General features: G+C 41.3%; 2 protein-coding genes across 2 annotated transcripts; one reads left to right on the top strand and one right to left on the bottom strand.

Annotated features, from left to right (window-relative positions):
* Positions 1 to 6,770: 6,770 nt before the first annotated feature.
* kbtbd13b (kelch repeat and BTB domain containing 13b) lies at positions 6,771 to 8,984 on the bottom strand (the record flags this gene model as incomplete). The annotated part of the gene is made up of 2 exons (XM_083974410.1): positions 6,771 to 7,562; positions 8,346 to 8,984. 2 exons carry the CDS (start codon positions 8,982 to 8,984, stop codon positions 6,771 to 6,773), a joined length of 1,431 nt encoding a protein of 476 aa, XP_083830536.1.
* Positions 8,985 to 13,366: 4,382 nt separating this feature from the next.
* On the top strand, positions 13,367 to 19,981 carry LOC310987588 (serine/threonine-protein kinase pim-3-like). The gene is made up of 6 exons (XM_083973913.1): positions 13,367 to 13,616; positions 14,563 to 14,672; positions 16,661 to 16,711; positions 16,805 to 17,168; positions 18,583 to 18,759; positions 19,526 to 19,981. The coding sequence occupies exons 1-6, from the start codon at positions 13,538 to 13,540 to the stop codon at positions 19,819 to 19,821; spliced, it is 1,077 nt and encodes a 358-aa protein (XP_083830039.1). The 5' UTR covers positions 13,367 to 13,537; the 3' UTR covers positions 19,822 to 19,981.
* Positions 19,982 to 20,831: the final 850 nt, after the last annotated feature.

Here is a 20,831-nt window from a genome sequence, read left to right as displayed (position 1 = left end):
TGCGAGAAAAACATATTGAGACGAGTAAAAGAGGTCAAAGATCAGCTGTCTGAAGCAGGGTGAGAAATGTGTGTGGCCACGCCCCCTCGGCCTCACACACACACACACACACAGACACACACACACACACACACACACACACACTAAATCACTGACTGGTTAAAGGGAATCAGACAGGAACGCTCAGCTGCTTTTCAATATATATACACTTAATATTCATGGGAGTCTCACGTCGTTGTCTGAGTGTTGTGGAAACATGGGGGGGAGAGGTTATCCACTCAAAACAAAGGAGGAGACACCTGTTACCATCTGGATCCAGGCTGTGTTGGTTTTTAGTTGAAGAAACATGGTGGAGGGCAAAATAAAATACCCCTTCAAAATAAAAGTCTGTTTTTCAAAAAATCCTACTAAAGTGAAAGTACAGAACTGTAGACTGGTGAGCAAAGAAAAACTAGATTCAACACTGCAAAAACTCAAATATCTTACCAAGAATATTTGTCTTATTTCTAGTCAAAATGTAATTTCTAGTCAAAACAAATCTCATTATACTTCAAATAAGAAACATCACATTGAAAAGTAGCTTTTTTAGACACTTTTTACTTCTTTCAAGCATATTTTCACTTGAAATAAGTAGAAAAATCTGATAGTGGAGCAAGTTTTTCTTTCTTATTACAAGCACAAAAAACTTGCTGCTTATTTCAAGTGAAAATGTGTTTGAAACAAGTGAAATTTATCTAAAAACAAGTTTTTTTTAGTTGGTGAGTTTTAAGTGAAAAGAGTTTAGTTTTGACTAAAATTTGACATTTTGACAAGAAATAAGACAAATATTCTTGGAAAGATTTTGAGTTTTTGCAGTGAATTTACATTTAATACACTGTAATAATTATAAATATAGTATTTAATCCTCCAACAAATAACTTAATTAAGGAGAAAACTTAACTCTGGTTCAACCACTGGTTTAATAGATGGGATAACACTGGTCCACATGTTAACACCTCACACCCTCTATCTTCAGGCAAACGGTTCAGAAGCGTCAAGTGCAGAACCACCAGGCTGTCCAACAGCTTCCTACCACAAGCTGTTAGGCGTATGAACAGCTGAACTGCACTGCTCTGACACTGTAGCATTTATTTGCACTTAACTGATTTTTTTTTTTTTGCTTTTTTCTCTCTCTCTTCTCTTCTATTTATTTATCCAGATTCTTACTCTATTTTTATAAAAAAAAATGTATTCTATATTTTATAAGTGAGTGGGTAGACCTATGTGTGGGGGAAATGGAGGTGGGAGGGGTGTGTGTTGTATTTCGAGTCCCTGAGAAATGTCATCTCATTTTGTCTACATTACACTGGAATGGAGCAAATTGATAAAATAAAGACATTTGACCTTTGACCTTTGACATTTGATTTGATTCTGGTCTTTATTCTGATGAAGTTGCATGGCATAATAATGATCGGAACCCACAAGACACACAGACTCACATGGTAAAAACAACACAATGAGTAACACATTTTAAACTTGACCATGAACTGAGATAAGATAAGATACAACTTCATTGATCCAGAAGTTTTTGTTCCAGTTTGTTCCAAATTACAGCTGAAAAGTCAAATAGATATAGAAACATAAATGATAGTAAACGTAATAAATATAAAGACAGTATAAAGTGTACTGATTTGTAAACCAGTATGTATAGTATTACTGTCAGATATATGTAGTAGTATAGGTGTAGTACTAGTAACAGTAGTAGCAGTAGTAGTACAGGTTGAAGTTTAAATCTGCACCTCCTGTTGTGTCCAGCAGGGCGGCAGCAGAGAGGAAGTCTTTGTTTTGATGGAGGTCAACAGGTTCAAACAGCTTTTGTCTCCTTTCTTTCTTTCTTTCTTTCTTTCTTTCTTTCTTTCTTTCTTTCTTTCCTTCCTTTTTCACTTATTTCTCTGAGACTCAGTTTCCTAAATGTAAACAGACACACACACACACACACACACACACAGAAATATAAACATATAGAAACTGACATATGTCTGTTTTGTAAGGAGGCGGGGCAACAGAGGGTGAGAGGAAGGAGGAGACAAAGGAAGTGTGGGGTTTATGTTTACACACACACACACACACACACACACACACACACACAGGCACTTATCTATAGACTTTGATGGTATTTGCTCTGTTTTAATTGTTTACGTATTGAATTTTCTCCTTAAACCCCTTTGTACAGAGCTGTAGCCTATATAGCAGTAGATTTTCAAAATAAAAGTTGTTCCCTTCTCAGGTTAATGGAAAAATAAACATATTGAGAAATAATTAAGGACAAATTATTGTTATTATATGTGTGTGTGTCACACTGACCTAGTTCCTGTGTGGTATAGTGGGATAAAAACACTGTGGATGTAAACACACAGATCATAAAGTGTGTGTGGGTGTGTGTGGGTGTGTGTGACCTCTGTGACCTCGTCCTATACAGTCAAAACAACCAACACCGTGTGTGTGTGTGTGTCTGTTTTCCCTCACACAGCTCATACACATGTTTTTGTTCAGGCTCTAATCTCTCAACTTGGAAAATCTTTGTCCTGAGGAGGAATCAAACACACACACACACACACACACACACACACACACACACACACACACACACACACTCACACACACACACACACACTCCACCTCCATCGGCTTCATGGGGGCCCCTCAGACAGAGATAGTGTGTGTGTGTGTGTGTGTGTGTGTGGGGCCCCGGGGAGCCTCTGTGTGATGTCATCGTTAAAATCTCTTCGAAAGGAACTCAAACACTTTGACTGAAGTCTGTAAATATTATCATCAGTCTGTTTGTGATGCAGAGGGTTCAAGTTCTCGTTAAACAGTAAAACAATAAGTAACTAAAGCTGCTAAACAAATAGATAAGAACCTAACGTGGCCACAGCATTAACCTAAATACACAAAAATATGAATTAACCAAAGAAACTCGGCATAATAAGCAAATATTACAAAGAAGCAAATAACTGACAAATGATTGTATTATAACAACAACAAGAAAAAAACGTAACAAATAAATTAAACCCTTATGGAAACAAGATGTGATTTATAACATATATGATTTACCCATTGTTAAATGTGTATATGTGTGAAAAAAAAGCTACATAATGAATAGTGGCATTAAATGTTGCAGTCCTATCACATGTGAACACTACATGTTCATTGATATTATGCAAATTTATTCTTATCAATCTCAAACATACATGTCTGTCTCTTATATTTACATATATTAACATATATAATATGAATCTATGTCATTGGGCTGTGGTATGGAGATGTATACACATTTACGTATGTGAACAATATGAGAATAAACTATAGGAGATTTTTATTGGTAAAATCTATATAGTACATAGGCTATATGTTGTATGACAGAAATGTGAATAAAAAACTGAATTTTGTGTTTGTGTTATTGATATATTGTGCATTTATGGAAAAAGACATGTATGTTAATTGTATAAATAATCATATACATGATATTTATAGACATATATGTCACTATATGAATTTACTCTTATTTGTAATAGGTATATATATATTATTATTCCCTCTATTTTGATATGTTTGTATCTTTAACATGTGTATTATTGTGTACATACAGTATTGTTGGGTCTAATGTGCAGCAGCTCAGTCGTGTCGTTGTTGTTGTGAGTCAAGCTGAGGTCACGACAGGAAGCGCGACCTTCTCATCGTGTGGCCAAACACTGATAACCAGATTAACGTCCACGGAGAGACGGCGCTCGTCCACCAGAGCTCAGCCAGCGTCCTGGCGTCCGTCCCAGACCGGAGCTCAGAGACAGAGACAGGGTCAGAGCCGGCGCCAAACCTTCACACGCCTCCAGTTTGATTTATTATTACTGCCAATATTGCTGATTTATGTATTTATTTATTTATCCTTTATTTAACCAGGTAAAAAAGACCTGTTGGGGCCAAGAGGGCAGCAGCACACATTGTCAACATTATAAAAATACAAAATACATTACAATATTACATTATAATAAATAGGGCCATAATACAGTAGAGGTTAAAACAAAAGTGCAAGGAGCAAGGGGGTCATGGTGACAAGGATGGTCAGCAAAGGTACCGCTCAATTGATTTTTGTTGTGGGACCTTTAGGAAGTGACGAAAAACATTAAAGCAGAAGTAAGTGATATATTTGTGTTAATATAAGTCTTAAAGGGACAACGAGGAGTTTTGGAAAAGCGAAGCGTTTTCACACTACATTTATGAGCCTCAGCGCGCACCGTAAAATTCTTTTGACCGGCGCAAGACGGACTCATGTTTTCATTCATCAAGAATTAAAGTCAGAGGTTCAAAGAGATTCACATACCGTCGTAGTTCCGACCATAAACGGCGATTCAGCTGCGTTATTCTCATGACTCGTTGCGAAACCGAAAGTAAAAAATGCTGGTCGGCTCGACCAGCATCTCCGCCACCACTAATAATAACAAAATAACGATAGAGACAGAACGATATATTTATCGAAAATGGGCCCATTAACAAGTGTGGGTAGCGGAGATTCATCCACATTAACGTGATACTTTTTTATAACCGAATAGAAACTCCTCGTTGTCCCTTTAAATAGTTATATCTTCCGACAGCAATCACTTACATAGAGTGTTTGGACCGAAACACGGGTCTGTCAGTCACTCTGCTCTGCTCTGAGCCGAGGAGAAAACTTTTATCGTATCCTACAGTTTTTATCCAATGAGGAGAGAGAACGGCATGCAGGGCTGTGTGTGCAGCCAAGGGACGCCGTGAATGTGGTGACGTAGGGACGAGGACTGTTATGGTGCGTTCAAGGCAGCCCGTAACTCGTGTTTTTCCGACCTGTGAAGTCGTACCAGTTCGATCTGGTACGAGTTCACGGGTCAGAAGTTACGAGTGGCCGTTATAGTGACTTTCACAGGTAAAACAGGTCGGAAAAACACGAGTGTGTTGCCTGGAACGCTACAAAGTCGTAAGACGTGACTTGAAGCTGTAATTTACGGTTTCAAAAGCCGGCCTGGAACGCAGCATTAGCCAAAACGACCGGATCGCTTCCTTCTGCTTTAAAAGATACAAGTTCAGACAATTTCAGTTCAGCCTGGAGGTTGTTCCATGTTGATGGAGCGGCGTAACTAAACCCTAATCCCAGTCCGCACTCGAGGAATGTTCAAACAATAAATATCACTGGACCTTAAGGCATATTGATTTTCTGTTCGACGGAGGAGTGAACAGAGGTAAGATGATTATTGATCATTCATTCACACACAGGTGCTGAGTTCATTGATGCTTTCGCCCAACTCTGTTGTGTCCTCGTCTCACCCTTCGTCCGTCTCGTCCTCACCCCGGGGTCAGATGTCTCTCTGCTGCTGCTGCTGCTGCTGCTGCTGCTGGCGTCCTGCCCGGCCGGTCGGCCCCGTGCCTGGCTCTGCCCGCCACGGACCTCCATCTTCATCATCCTCACCCTCACCCTCATCATCTTCATCATCCTCATCATCATCGGGGCAGCTCGGTGCCAACAGGAAACAGGCTGAGCAGGAAACAGAAGCTCAGTGTGAGGACGAACACTGAGACACTGATGAGAGGGACATTTATCAAACTCACTGTGGAGACGGTGGAGGACGCTCAGCTGCATAAATCATCCCATAATGAACTGATTCCTATTATACAAACCAGTTTTATTTTTCTGATGTAAACTGAAAACCTTCAAGAAAACATCTGTATCAATAAATACCAAAGAAAAAGTCTGATAACAAGAACAAGACAGAATGACAATCACAACACTTATAATATATGTGATGATTATGTTTATATCCTGTTTCAGCCATGTAAAGCTACTTACAACCTTATTTTGTAAAGTGTTGTATAAATAAAGTTTAGTTTTGTATCTGTAACTTATAACAATACCAAGAACACCTTCAACTATTGATCAATGGGTCTGTCAATTCAAAATTCAAGCGTTAAGTAATGTAAAGTACCTGTAATAGAAGAGGCTTTTCAAAGTAAGAGTGTTTTGTTCGGAGATAAATTAATGGTAGTTCACCATGAAATCTCTACTGCAGGGTGGAAATTACTGAGAAACAAGTTAATACCTAAAAACAAACTAAAAGAAAAACAAAAAAAGTAGTTATTCAGATGTCAACAAAGTGATATTTAGCAAAAGTGAAAAGGAAACAAACGTAAACGTAGACAATCATCTCCCGAAAGTCTATGATATGTGTTACACAGAAGTTTTTTTGTTCTGTCATCGCCTTTGATTCAATACATAAACTAATAAATGGAGTGTCCCAACTCGTAGCATCTGGAAATTGTCGCCATGTTTCATAATGACATAGTCGTAAGAAATCATACAGGGTAAACTAAAGTCTAAACTATCCAACAATGACCAATGAAATGATGCACCAGTGATGTATCAGATCACATCTGAGTTTATTCATGAATACAAAACACTTGACAAAAGGAAATTGAGTCCAAATGTTCCCCTTAACCCGAACTTGTACCCAGCTTTACCCCAGAGAAACCACTAGAGGGCAGCACAACAGGAAACACCAGTAAACCTCAATGTTAGACTCCGTTTTAGGGTCGTCACCCAGTTCCCAGATCTCAATCACCTTTGTAAAAACTTTATTATCATTGCCGATACAAATGTAGACAAAACTATAAAACATCAACTGCTGTAATAAATGCAAACAATCCTTTATATCTCTGTTTGCAGATTTGTTTCTAACCAATCCACTGAATCCTGTTGCAGGTGAAAGTCAGTCCGGTGACGTCAGAGCGTTCGGCAGTCGGAGCAGAAACGTCCACACCGATCCGCTTCTGGGAAAACCCTTCATCTGCCGCCGGGGCTTCCAGGTTTTCCCGTCGACGCCGTACTCCAGGGTCATGCTCCTGTTGAGGGTGAACACCGAGTCGCCTCTCACCACGGCGGTGAACAGCGAGCCTTTGCTGTTGGCGAAGTGTCCCGGCAGCGAGGACCACTGGCCCGAGGTCAGGCTGTAACAGTCCATGAGGCATCGCAGGAAGTCGTCGGACGGCCCGTTCCTCATGACGTACAGGTTGTCCCTGTGGCCGACCATGCAGTGGCCGTAGCTCTGGTGCCGGATCAGCGTGGTGACAAGCCGCCACTCGTCTTTCCCCGACACGTACTCGTAGATCTCCGTGGTCTCCATCGGCTTCCACAGACACGCGAATATCCTCCTCATGGCCTTGGTGCACGCCGCTCCCGCCGCGGGTCGAGGTAAGTGCGCGGCGAACGTCCACGTCCCGGCGTTTACGTCGTACGTCTCCACGGATGACATCGCCGTTCGCTCGTATTCTCCCCCGATGGCGTACAGCCGATCGTCCGCCCCGACGAGGCTGAAGTTGTAGCGCTGCTGTGCCGGACCGGGGATGCGGCTCCAGCTGTTGCGCTCGACGCTGTAGCGGAAACAAGAGTCCACCACTTGTTTCTGGGGGCCGTGAACTCCGCCGACGATGTAGAGGTCGTTGTTCAACACGGTCACGCCGGCCATGGAGGTGCTGGCCTCCAGTGGAAGATCCGCCAGTACCTTTTTGATTGATTGATTGATTGAAGTGTTTATTTCGAATATGAAAATAAAATAAAAAAAAAAGAGAATAAGACAAAACAATAAAACATGAGATATAGAATACATATTCGAAAAGGAGTGAGAAGAAGTAAAAATTATAAACTCCCACCCCCTCTCCTTATATATGAATAACTAAGATCCTTGTCCAAACATATCTTATGTTACGAAATCATGAATATAATTTACTTATACACACTAATTAGGGGTGGGCATTGCCAAGGACCTCACGATACGATACGCATCACGATACTTGAGTCACGATATGATATGATATTGCAATATCCAAATTTTGCGATATATTGCATTATGCATCTTAAAATCCGAGTTGTATGTACATCAGATGATAGTGATATAATTCATGGGACAAACTGAGTCAAAACAATGTAATTCAAATTATCCATGCCATTTTATTGTAACTATACAAGCGCAAGTTACAACAACATAATTGCATGAACAACACACTGTCTGAGGCAGCAGTACAGTGACACCTCGCGGAGCAGAGGTGCGGAAGTTGTACTGGATTTACGCTGAAACATGATTTATTATTTGAAAAAAATCGAAATATCGGTATATCGTATCGCGATACAAAATATCGCGATATATTGCCATGTCGATATTTTTGTCCACCCCTAACACTAATTATACAAACATACATACATACACATGCCCACATACAGATACGTACACAAACACATACGCACATACATACAAAAGGAAAAGAAACAACAACAACAAGATAAACACCTTCCATGTGTTTCCGGTTTCGTCCAGGTAGCAGATCGTCCTGGAGGCGGCGTGCACGGTTTGGTCCACGCCGCACGCGGTCACGTGGGCCCCGACGGCCACGAACGCCGTCGGCTCCAGAGACTCCACGTAGGAGACGAGCTCCGGCGGCAGCGTCTTCCTCACCTCCGCCTCCAGCTCGGCGTACATGTCGCGGATGAAGAGCGCGGCGCGGCGGTACAGCTCCATGAGGCCGAAGGTCGCGGCCGTGTGGAACATCAGCAGACAGTTGTCGGAGTCGACGAGGCCGACGAGGTGTTTGGCGAGCGGCGCCACCTGCAGGAAAGCGGCGCATTCGATGGCCTCAACGATGTCGTCGGCGTCCAGGACGGCGGGCGCTTCACCTCGCAGCACCGCCAGCGCGATGAGGAAACCCCGCGCCCTCAGGGACTTGAGGTGGATCTCCTGCTGCCGACATTCCTTCATCCCGGAGCGATACAGAGCCCGGAAGTAGTCGCAGCTCTGGACGAGCAACATCTTCTCCTCGGAGAAGTGAGTGTCCCCGACGACGACCGTCAACTTCGCCGGGACGACGCCGTTGTTGGAGGCAGAACTGGGCAGTTTGTTGTCCGGTTCACTGGACAAAATAGTACCCTCCATGGGAATGACTGATCCAAGAAATGGAGCTGGAGCTGGAGTGACCCAGTGTGAAGCTGCTTTGCTGTCCTGTATGGAAGGAGGAGGAGGAGGGGGGATCGTTTGTTTCACAGGTTTCAAAATAGACGCAGCTAAAGATAGACCAGATCAAACGGCCAGAGTCACATTCAAGTTGTGGACACGAGGGCAGAGATACTGAAATCTTACAGGGTCAGTTACTGGAATCACAGAGAGCAGATTTGCTGATTCACCGCGAAGACCTACAGCTGCACAGAGAAGATCCTCATCCGTTGATCTGGTGTTGGGTAGAAGCAACCAAATAAATCAGATTTTGGGTTTTCAGTTAGTTTTGCAATGTTTTCTTTCTTGAAGTTACATTTTTTTGATATTCTAACTTTGCTACATTCTCCTATTGGAAATCTAGTCATTTGTAAACAGATTTCTACTGCTTCTTCAATAAAAAGCAATGAGACCAATGGAAATGGTCCAGTTTCTCCTGTTTTTTTTCTTTTCCATTAGATGAAGACACTTGAAGGCACAGAAGAACTCCAGTGTAAGTATGAAGTCCTACAAGGAGGTTAAACTAAGGAGGTGCAGCACAACTCATAGATTCTACAGATATCTGCAAACTACAATAATAATCATATAGTTTATAGATCAAAAGCTTCAACAGGTTTGATTGTCATACAATTTCAGGAGTTGCGTTTAAAGGAGTTGAAGGTTTGTTGACATTAGCACTCATTAAATGTCTAAAATCCAACACAATCATTGACCTGAGCCATTCGCTCAAATATGTAACCTTTGAATATATTTTCTATTTCAGGAGAAGACAGTGTTGCAACTTCTCTTTTTTGCCTTGTTTAAAATGCAACACACACGTTTGTCGGCACTTTACAGAACAACAGGTGAACAGTCTCTGATGTTTCATGATTAGGTTTTGTTCCCCTTTGTTTCTATTTGAGAAAGATGAAGGTTCTGGGATCAAACTGATTTGTTTTGGTCAATGTCTGTGCGATACTTTGCTGATCCATCCATCAACGTCGACCTTCTCTCTCTGAGGAGTTCTTGTGTCCATAACAACAAACATCCCCTGACTTTACTGCTTTACTCTTGATGGACTACACAGCCATAAACACTGAAGCTGCCCGAGGGCTTGAACTTTAATAAATGTTGTTTGTTTTTCAGTTATTTTCAGTCACACTTGTTTTTCATGGTTCCTTTTCCCTTTAAGTTATATATACATAAAAAACAACCCAACATAGACACATAAACACAGCAGTGCATGCGGGTTCATAAATAGATCATAGTTGATAAATGTAATACGAATTCCCACATGAACGTGTTAAACCAATCAAGGTTCAATAGTTTTATCAGCTTATGGTCCTTGTTCTCGCTATTCAATTCTCCTTGACTTTTATTACAGGTGCACAATCTCATTAAAACAAACCTATTTATTACTACAAATTAAGAATTGTAAAAATATATGCACATCCCTTGCTTGGGGTGCTGGGCTAAGGGGAAAGCAGAAAAGAGCGGGCTGTTTCTTCTCTTTTCTTACTACAAATTAAGACAATAAAGTTCTGAAATTCCTCTTCATTAGAAACTAAGCCTTTTGGATCGAGTGGTTTGTGCCTCTGATGGTTGAAAATTAACAGCTCTGGATCGTCTGACAGATTTTTAGATTTTTGAGTTTTAGTTCAGCGTATAATGGGACCATTATACATTAAACTAATGGGAACAGTGATGTAATGACCCACGACGAGTTTGAAGATGTTTTTTTTCACTATGAAGAACAAAAGCTGCGTCGTCTTTAAAGCTGTTTTCAGTGTCTTCATACGTCCACTTACAGTGAAGGAGGAGGGGCTGACCTACATTGGAGCTCAGTGGGGCAGAAATACTACAGTAGGTCATGTGATCCACCACCGCCACTCCCCCCAACACCACCAACACCACCAACACCATCACCCCTCCCCTCGGTCAAAAACAATCCCACCGGCTCCAGCAGCAAAGTGTGAGAGCGGACAAACAGAGAGGATTGTGGGAGGGGAAAGGTTGCACATGGTCAAAACAAAACACCAGGAGAAGAACAAGAGGAGCCAGGAAGTGAAGTGTCACTGCACACATGTCCTATAATAATAATAATTAGCAGAGTTCAATGTCATAATTGACCATTTTACATCACAGTTCAGTTTTTTTCCTCAGGAGCTGGTGGAGACCAAACCAGAGCACACAAACACTTTCATTAAATTCAGATTATCAAAAATCAAGGGTTTTTCTAATAATAATGCACATCCTCATCTAAACATAGGCTTGTTTGCTCCAAGTTTATATTTTTAGTCGTTTCAGTGATGTCAGTGTTTTTTTCGTTTCGGAAACAAAACATGGAAGTTCCAGTTTCACTTCAGTTTTACAGTCAGAGCGGCATGACCGACCATAAAAGAGAAGTGGCTTCTGTTTCACCAGAAGTTTCTAAAACATGTTGTGTTATTCATGTTACAAACTCAAATCTTTGATGCTCAGAAATCAGAATAATTGTCTTATCTTTGATTTGATTCTGGAAAACTGCAGAATTTTACATTTAAAATTTGAAAAAAAAAGAAAATGAAACTTGCCAAAAACTATTTTAAAATGCGATACAATGGTTTAAAAACTTAAAAATTTTGATGTCTACAATCAGTTCCCTGCAGCTCTGATTGGTTATTGGGCCTGACTGCAATAAATGTTTACTAAAAGCTGACAGTTCAGACAATTTTAAAGATATGAATGTGTTTTCACTGAGTGGGACTTTATTGCACCTCAGTAACACTGGGCTGAACTCGTATTCTAGTGCAGAGCCGAAGCCGAATCAGTGTTACCTGCTGTCAGTCTGCTCGGCTTCAAATGCAAATTACCATGTCATTAAAAGATAAATAAATATATATTAATGCTGCTTCACATTAGTGCACTCAATCTCATTCACTAGTCTGCAGGCTTATATAACGCTGAGTAACACAAGCTGACTTACATAAGCTGATGTCAGGCTGCAAAAACTGAGGTCGCACATGTTGCAGGGTCGGAGTATCACTTTCAACACAAAGTTCAGTCTGCGCTCTGAAATTAATTAGGTCAACATAAAGCCCATGAGCAGGTTAATTACAATGTAGAAGCCGTGCTAATTAATTTTGAAGCTATACAATGTATTGATGTGACTGCTTTGTGTAAATCACAACAACTATCAAATGACATTATGATATAAAAGTGGTTCCTCATGGTTATTATTACAATAACCTGGATCTGCGGTTCCACTGAATTTTGCAGAGGTGTAACTTCCAGTTAATTGTTTATCTGTCCAGACCACAACTTAACTTTACATCTGGTCAACAAAGTGGAGTATTGAACAGCTAAAGAGTCAAATATTGAGAAAAAAGAGGTGGGGGGATTAAAAACAGAGCAAAAATGAAGATAATACTGGACTTTTAGACTCGTCAGGAGACACAAACACTGCTGAAAATGAGTGAAAATGCTACACATTTTATGAAATAACAAGAAATTTAATAAGAATGTATCAATATGAACAGAAATTTGTAGCATAAGACATTTTGGAGTCCTGGACAATTAATAAGACACAGAATAACAATTATAAACGGGAGTACTTGGGGTAACATAAGTGATAATGAAGATAGTGGTGGAGAAATAACTACGATCCTTTCATGACTGATCACAAAATCACTTATAATGGGCTATTTTTAATTGCATTATTGAATTAGGATTACTTTCATTAATTTGCATAATTTTAATGTTGCTGAAAATAGTTAAACATGTGACTAATTCTATCTACTTTATATTGTTCAGGGGTTTAAACCTGCAACAACATTTCATAATTTCTTTGATTTTATTTTGAATTGTGAAAAAGTATACAGTTTCCCACTGAATTTAGAAAGGTGGAAAAGTATTAAATTAAATTAAATAGAAACACACAATTAAAGTTAAATTAGTTTAATAAACTCTTACTAAATTATTGCTTCTTTTGTTGTTATCTTGGATATCAATCTTCCCCCCCAGTGATTACAGAGGATCTTCTGCTCTGCCGCAGCACTGCCAAGAGTGAGTGGCCATCTCTGGGTGCATCCGCCTGTAGTACTACTACGTGAAACTAGTCCGCGTATGTTCCCTCCCCCGTCTTTCATATTTATTATTTAACATCGCAGACTGAAGCTTCGCAGTGAATCGATAAAAGACGACACATTAAAACAAATTTTCCGGCGGGTTAGTGCAAGTATAAAAGCGATGAATTCAGTTGTGTTATTTAACAATTGGAGGTCAGGCGGAGGGATATACGTGTGCGGCGTGCTCAATATCCCTAGTGCGGTGAGAGTAGAGCAGCAGCAGCTCAGAGTAGGCGCGCACTTCGCCGGATGTTTATCACTGTAGCAGCAGGATTTGACCACGTTTTAATGGATGGATTTAACCGTTAACCGGTGAACGATTCCGCAGTCGGTTGGGGGAGGATTTACATTTGTTTTTTTATTCATATTATTGTCTTTCTGGTGGTGGAAGAAGAAGCGAGGAGGAGCAGTATGCTGTTGTCCAAGCTGGGCTCCCTGTCGTCTCATCACGGCATGGATCTACCGGCGAAGCTCCAGCAGCTGCAGCAAGGTAACGTTAACGGCCCCGAGAACCGATTATACTCTTCCTTCCTTCCCCGTTACCTAACTTAACCCTAATCTCTCTATGCACACCGAACCGAAATAGACCCAACTTACTTAATAAATTAACCCCGAGCAAATTAATTAAAAAAGGGGGTCGAAATCAGGATCTAACCGGTCGGTCGACGACGTCGCACGTGCACTCACCACCAACGGCTAGCCAACCGGCGAAAAAAAAAAAAAAAATGACAACAAAACAAAAACCGCCATTTTCTTCTCTGTGATATGTGAATTAAACAGTGCGTGTTTGTTGTTTTTATTCAGTAAAATTACACATGTGTTTTAAATAAAGCCGAAAATGCACAAAAGCATCATCTTAATGTATTTTTTTAAAGATTTAATCGGTGTAACGTCGGTATTTTCACGGTTAACTTACATTTTGTAAATAAACGTTGGAATTGCACGTTTCTGGTAATGAGGGAAGAAGGCTGGTTTGGTTTGTTGATGTTTGACCTTTAAATAAAAAACCGCATGGAGCCATTTTGAAACCCAAATGCTGCTGTGCTGCCAAAATCTACCTAATCTCACAGTAGAGCTCTCTCCTGTTTCTAAATCGTGTTTGATTCTATTATTGATTAGATGTTAGTCGCCCCCCTTGCACCCATGTGAAGATGGTGCTCATGCTTGGCAGTCCTCCATTTTTAAACGGCTGATACAACAACACGAGTTGTATTATTTACCCATGTGATCGTGTGTATTTGTGGATTTCTGTATATTTTAATGTTGGTTCATGCTTAAAACTTGCTTTAAAACACACCATTGAGAAAATAAAGATTAGGCCACTAACGTTAGTTTTAGAGCCGGTTATTGATTTTTGCGCCTAAACCTCTGCAGGCTTCAAATAACATGAAATAACTGTGTTTTTCTTTTCTTTTCTCTTTTTTTTCTTTTTGCAGTGAAATCTGAGAAGCAGCCGTTTGAGAAGCTGTACCGGCTGGGCTCGGTGCTCGGTAACGGGGGCTTCGGCACCGTGTACTCGGCTGTCCGGCTGGACGACGGGCTGCCGGTAAGAGAGAGCGGGGAGAGGCTTTGTTTTGGTCCCGGCACATGGCCGCTGCTCCGGCGTCAAGCTGCACAAAGGAAACGGCCTCGTTTCCGGTTCAGCCCTTCAAAATAATAGCAGCTCTTGGGGCTTAGGAAAAACATTATCTGATCGTTTTTTTAATGGAAAATGTACTACTAAATCACCACCTGTTTCATTTAGACATGTTGAATGAATCTCTTAACCATATCAAACTATTTTCTTCAGCAGATCAAGTTTTCATAGATACCATGGATTTGTAGAAAATTTCGACCGAATGTTTTCTGACTTAAATAATTCTCAAAATTGAGACCATGTGTACGTCAAAATTAGTACTGTTGTAAATATTTATTGTCCCTGAAGAACAATGGAAGTGCAGCCAAAAACACCCAAATACATAATAAAACATAAACAGACATTTGCAAAACAATAAATCACAGACAGTGGGCAACACCGGCCCAATAACAGGAGTGGTTGTTGTGTGAAAAAGTGGCAGAATATACACAATTTCTAAATTTCATTTATAAAACAAAACAGTTTTTCTAAAGTATTTTATTTAAATATTAATGATACATTGGACAGTTTAGTTTAGTTAGTCATAGTAGCTTATTGTGTTTTCAAACAATAAATATGTCAGCACAGATTCATAAAAGGCTCGCTGGAGGGAATGAGTCAGTGTGTTTTGTGTTTACGTGGAGCACATGATGAAGTGATGCTCCTCTGAGCTTCCTGTCAGCTGTCAGAGCGGTGACCTATGATTAATAATTCAGCACATGACGACTGAGTCATCAGGTCCCAGATGGGCAGACGGGCTCTGGTGGATGTTGATTACACAGGAACTGAGGAACAGTTGGTGGATGTCACTCTCTAATGTTTGATTTATTCACTGTGCTGTATAATGTACAATCTGTCTTCGGTTCAATATTATATCATCAGTGGCTCAACTGTTGTAATAGTTTATATAATTTAGAAAGATAAAATTCTCAATAATTTCCGTCTTTGTCCGTCTATATCTGGACAGACCAAATAAAATCCCTTTCAGATTAAAACAGTTGTTTCCAACAATAACTCTACATAATGTTATGATGAGTCTCTGTGCTTTTATTTAGAAGGCCCGATCTGCTCTCACACTTCCTGTTGTATTGTTGTCAGTGTAGCAGCTTGACCCAGTGCCATGCTGTCTGCATGTGGCCTTTGTTTTCACAAAGAAAGTGCTGCTTCTGTTTTGTTTGGCTCCACTCTGCACACACACAGACACACACACACTGAGGAGTAATCCTGTTGTTTTGCTCTTTACTCTCTGGGAGCAGGAAGTTGTTACACGTGTCGTTGTAATCTGATGGAAAACCATGTTTATACAAGAATAATAATAAAAAACATTTTGAGGCAGAGGAGGAGAAACTAAAAGCTTCATGTCACTGCTCAGTCACAGCTTGATGTTATAGATTATGGTTTACTGCTGAGTGCTGTTTATTAAGTGTTAATTTATCATGGCTTCTAGTTGTTAACAGACTAAAATTGAGTCTTCTGACTTTTATTAGAAATGTGATTAATGATAAAAAGCCACAATATTTCTTAGATCAGATGAAATGTAAACAAATATACAACCAGACGATCAAGCCACGATCACCTACTCACATCTAAACCTGAACAATCCTTCTAAAACATCCTGTAACGTACAGGATGGAGCTCATCGACCAGTTACATCAAAAATATGAAAACACTTTAATAAATTGTAAATGTAATGAATAAGTCATAAACTGTGGGAGGATTTATTATAGAAGTTCTGATTGGCTGAACTGTTGTGGTGATGTGATGGGATGTCTGTTGTGTTCTTTGTTCATCATGAAGTTTTTTTTGGACTGTTTGTTTGTGTTACAGTAATGAATGTGATTATGTATTAACTTAACATGTAAATCTGTATTTTTTATGAATCAATAAGACGATACGACATCATTGTTGTGTTTGTGCAGGTGGCGGTGAAACACGTGTGCAGGGACAGAGTGACTGAGTGGGGCACGCTGGTGAGTTCATCTTTTATATAAACTTTATTTAAAATCTACTTGTAGTTTAATGTAAATGTTCATCTAAAGTTTCCCCCTCTCTCTCTCCGTCAGTGCGGCGCCGTGGTCCCTCTGGAGATCGTGCTGCTGAAGAAAGTGGGCGGGGCCTTCGGCGGCGTGGTGCGGCTGCTGGACTGGTGGGAGCGCGGCGACGGCTGGCTGATGGTGATGGAGCGCCCCGAGGCGGCGCAGGACCTGTTCGACTACATCACGGAGCGCGGCGCGCTGGACGAGGACGAGGCGCGGGGCTTCTTCCTGCAGGTGCTGGAGGCCGTGAGACACTGCTACGCCTGCAGCGTCGTCCACCGGGACATCAAGGACGAGAACCTGCTGGTCGACCTGAGGACGGGGCAGATCAAACTCATCGACTTCGGCTCCGGGGCGCTGCTCAAAGACTCCGCCTACACCGACTTCGACGGTGAGCGTCCAATAGGGAAGCTTTATAGGAAACTCAATGTGCTTTTTACATAAACACAAAATATTTAACTGTAAGAGCTGGAAAAGGGGGAAAAAAAACATCAAAACGTACACTTTAAAAAAATTAAAATAAAACCCAAAATAGTAAAAAATTAAACATACAATAAAAAGCAAGAACAAATAATAAAAGAAAGTACAAGAAAAAGACAGAATAGTTTTTATGTGTGAATAAAAACTAGCATAAATATGAGTTTTCAGCATGAAATATTAATTTGTATTAAAATTAAACAAATTGTTAGAAATTAAATACATCCAATGCTTCTTATGTTAAATATTGAAATTATATTTGAACTTTTAATGTTTGTTATTATTTAACCAGCTTGTTATTGCATCCCACGTCCACTAGAGGGCAGTCACACCAAATCTCTTATGTAACATTTGCAACACATTGAAGTTTTACCAACTCAATATAAAACTGAAAGAAGGGAAGTGGAAGATATTAGAAGTAGCGGTGCAACAGATCAGTTGATCCCTGAGCAGGTGGTCTGCCGACAAGTTGTGCGTCTAGTGTGGGAACACGAAGTCGTTGAGTTGAGTTGCTGCAGAAGTCACATGTTCAAATGTCAGTTTCCACCTTTGAATCTATTAGTAGATGTTTGTCCCGAGGCTCCAGGAGCAACACACACACACACGCACACACACACACACACACACAGATGAGCAGCATCTTTGTTCTGCACAGGAAGTGAAGTGATGATCAGAGGCTCCAGCTGCTGCTCTCGTGACAAACAAACAGGCGCCATGACAACGATGACGATGATGAGTCAGTGTTTCCTGCTGCTCTGAGCCGCTGTACCGTCAGGATTCATGTCACTGTGTTCAATCATTCAATCAAACTTTATTTCTGTAGCACTTTTCATCATAATAACTTAATAACTTATTAATAAAGCAGCTTTCAGGAAACCCAGTGTTGCTTTACAGTGAAAAATAAATCAAATAAACAATAAATCAAATAAATGAATAGAGGAGAGAACTAAGTGACTGTTGAGGATTCAGATTAGAAAGTGTGCAGGTTTATTATTTATTCATTCAGTTAAAATGCAACACAAAGTGCTACCACATGAAGGTAACATGAAACATTTAAAAGCAGCTGGGACTGAACTGAACAGAGGAAACACTGGAGTCTTAGAAACTGAGCTGGAAAAGAGAATAAACGGGACAAATAAAGGTAAAACTGTCAATAAGAAAGAGGAGAAAACAGAATAAAACAAATCAAAGGAGAAATAAACACTTTTCTAAATCAAGTAAAACCCTAGAATGATGATATAAAGATCAGTGAACTAATGAGACAATAAATAAGTACCAATAAAACATGTAATTAAAACGACCCCTCCCTCTCCTCTTCCTCTCTCCAGGAACGCGGGTCTACAGTCCGCCGGAGTGGGTCCGGTTCAGGCGGTACCACGGTCGCTCGGCAACCACCTGGTCTCTGGGCGTGCTGCTGTACGACATGGTGTGTGGCGACATCCCCTTCGAGCAGGACGAGGAGATCCTGAGGGGGCGGGTCTTCTTCAGACGCAGCGTCTCCACCGGTGAGTCGCCGCTCAGAGCGTAGCTTCCATCTGTGGCTCCTGAGTCGGAGTCAGACCTGCGATCTGCGTCCTGTCCACGTGACCTCAGAGTGTGAACAGCTGACGAGGATCTGATGCAACTTTCTGTCACTTTGCTGCGAAGGGAAAGAAGGAAGGTAAAGATAGAAGGAGGGAGGGAACAGATTGGGTTAACTGGGTCCAAAAGGATGGAAGAAGTAAGGATGAAGGGAAAGAAGAGAGGGAGGGAGGGAGGGAAAAAGTATTGTCGAAAGAAGGAATTGAAAAAGGAAAGAAAGAAAGATGGAGGGAGGGAACAGATCGGGTCAATTTGATCAAAAGAGGAAGGAAGGAAAGAAGGAAGGGAATAAGGATTGTGGAAATAAGGAAGGGAGAAAGGAAGGATGGAGGAAGGGAACAGATTGGGTCAATTTGACCCAGAAGGACGACAGGATGGGCTGTCATCACCTTGGTGACGTTGTTTATTGATAAACCCAGCAGGTTGAGACACTTTAGGAGGTTTATTATTTATTATGGGCTATAGGGTACGAACTAATGTCATGGTAACGGAACCAAAACACAGAGTTTGTCTCTTTTACTTCATTAGTTTTCCTTTTAAATATAAGTGAATATGCTCCTCACATCGTGTTTCCTGGCCACGTTTTAAAAGTTAATGTGAAGCCAAACTTTAGATGTGTGTGTGTGTGTTTAAAATTAGAGCTCTAACACTGTGTGTGTGTGTGTGTGTGTGTGTGTTGCCTCCTCCCAGAATGCCAGCAGCTGATTGGCTGGTGTCTGAGCCAGCAGCCGTGTGAGCGCCCGACCCTGGAGCAGATCCTCCTCCACCCCTGGGTCACCACGACGACCACCACCACCACCACCAACAGCAGCACCTCCTCCTCTTCCTCCTCTTCTTCCTCCTCATCCTCCTCCTCCAGCGGCGCCGGGCAACAGGACGACGACAACGGCAGCATCACACTTCACACACTCACACCTGACTCCTCCTCCTCCCCCTCGTCTTCCCCCTCGTCTTCATCCTCCCCCTGCAGCCAGCAGAGCCTCTGATTGGACGCCACAGAGAGGCGAAGCTGGGACTTGATTGACAGCTGTGTCCTCTGGAGTGTGTGGAGGGTTGTCGCTCCAAAGAAGTTTGTGTTTCTTTATGTGTTTTATGTTTATGTGTGTCAGCTGATGCAGTGAGGCTGCAGCTCCACAGCGCCTCCTCCTGTCCACACGGAGGAGGAGGAGGAGGAGGAGGAGGAGCAGCTGCATCTCCTGTCGTCTTCAGTGCCTTGTCTCTTTAAAAAGCTGCTGTGGGCCGAGTCACTGTTGAATCACAGAGGAAGGAAACTGTTTAACACTCGGAGCAACAGAACGACAGTGAACGCACCACACACACACATGCATCAATCAAACAGCAGCTTTTCTGTCCATTGATGGTTAAAACTGGTTCAGTGGTGGATGTTTAAACTAGACAATGATTAGTAATGATCACAGATTCTGAGTCTCAGCTCTGAAACCAAAACACAACTTTTTGATGTTTTATTTTAAAGGGATAGTTCACCCAAAATTCAAATTTCAGTCATTATCTACTCACCCTCATGTCGACTAAGGAATGGGAGAAGTTTCAGAGTCCTCCGTGCCTTCTCGGAGTTACAGCGGGGCTCCGCGCAGCAGTATTTGTCCATATAATGGTTGTGAATGGATACCACTTTTCTTCGTCCAAAAAGACACACCAAAAAACATCCAAATACCTCCATACTGCTCGTCTGTAATGTCCGTCTTGTATTGAAGCCCCGACATGAGAAATTGTTCCGAAAAAAATTAAACAAGTCTATATTTTAAGCTTGTTTTGTAGCGGAAGCTCCCAGTGTCTCAGTTCACTGCTCTTCCTGTGTCAGTGCAAATCTCGCGTGATTTGCACTGACCGGCGGAACAATTTCTCATGTCGGGGCTTCAATACAAGAGGGACATTACAGACGAGCAACATGGAGGTATTTGGGTGTTTTTTGGTGTGTCTTTTTGGACGAAGAAAAGTGAGCACCATTCACAACCATTACCCCCCCCAATAACTC

This window comes from Trachurus trachurus (assembly GCF_905171665.1).
Source record: "Trachurus trachurus genome assembly, chromosome: 6".
In the NCBI taxonomy this organism is placed as follows: domain Eukaryota; kingdom Metazoa; phylum Chordata; class Actinopteri; order Carangiformes; family Carangidae; genus Trachurus; species Trachurus trachurus.
This window is presented reverse-complemented; position numbering and strand designations above follow the sequence as displayed.

What these genes read in the sequence shown, in the direction of transcription:
- LOC310987588 (XM_083973913.1), top strand. Translation starts at nt 13,538, where the DNA reads ATGCTGTTGTCCAAGCTGGGCTCCCTGTCGTCTCATCACGGCATGGAT. An exon ending in GCTCCAGCAGCTGCAGCAAG is followed by an intron (nt 13,617 to 14,562) that starts GTAACGTTAACG and finishes TTCTTTTTGCAG; the next exon opens with TGAAATCTGAGAAGCAGCCG. An exon ending in GGCTGGACGACGGGCTGCCG is followed by an intron (nt 14,673 to 16,660) that starts GTAAGAGAGAGC and finishes GTGTTTGTGCAG; the next exon opens with GTGGCGGTGAAACACGTGTG.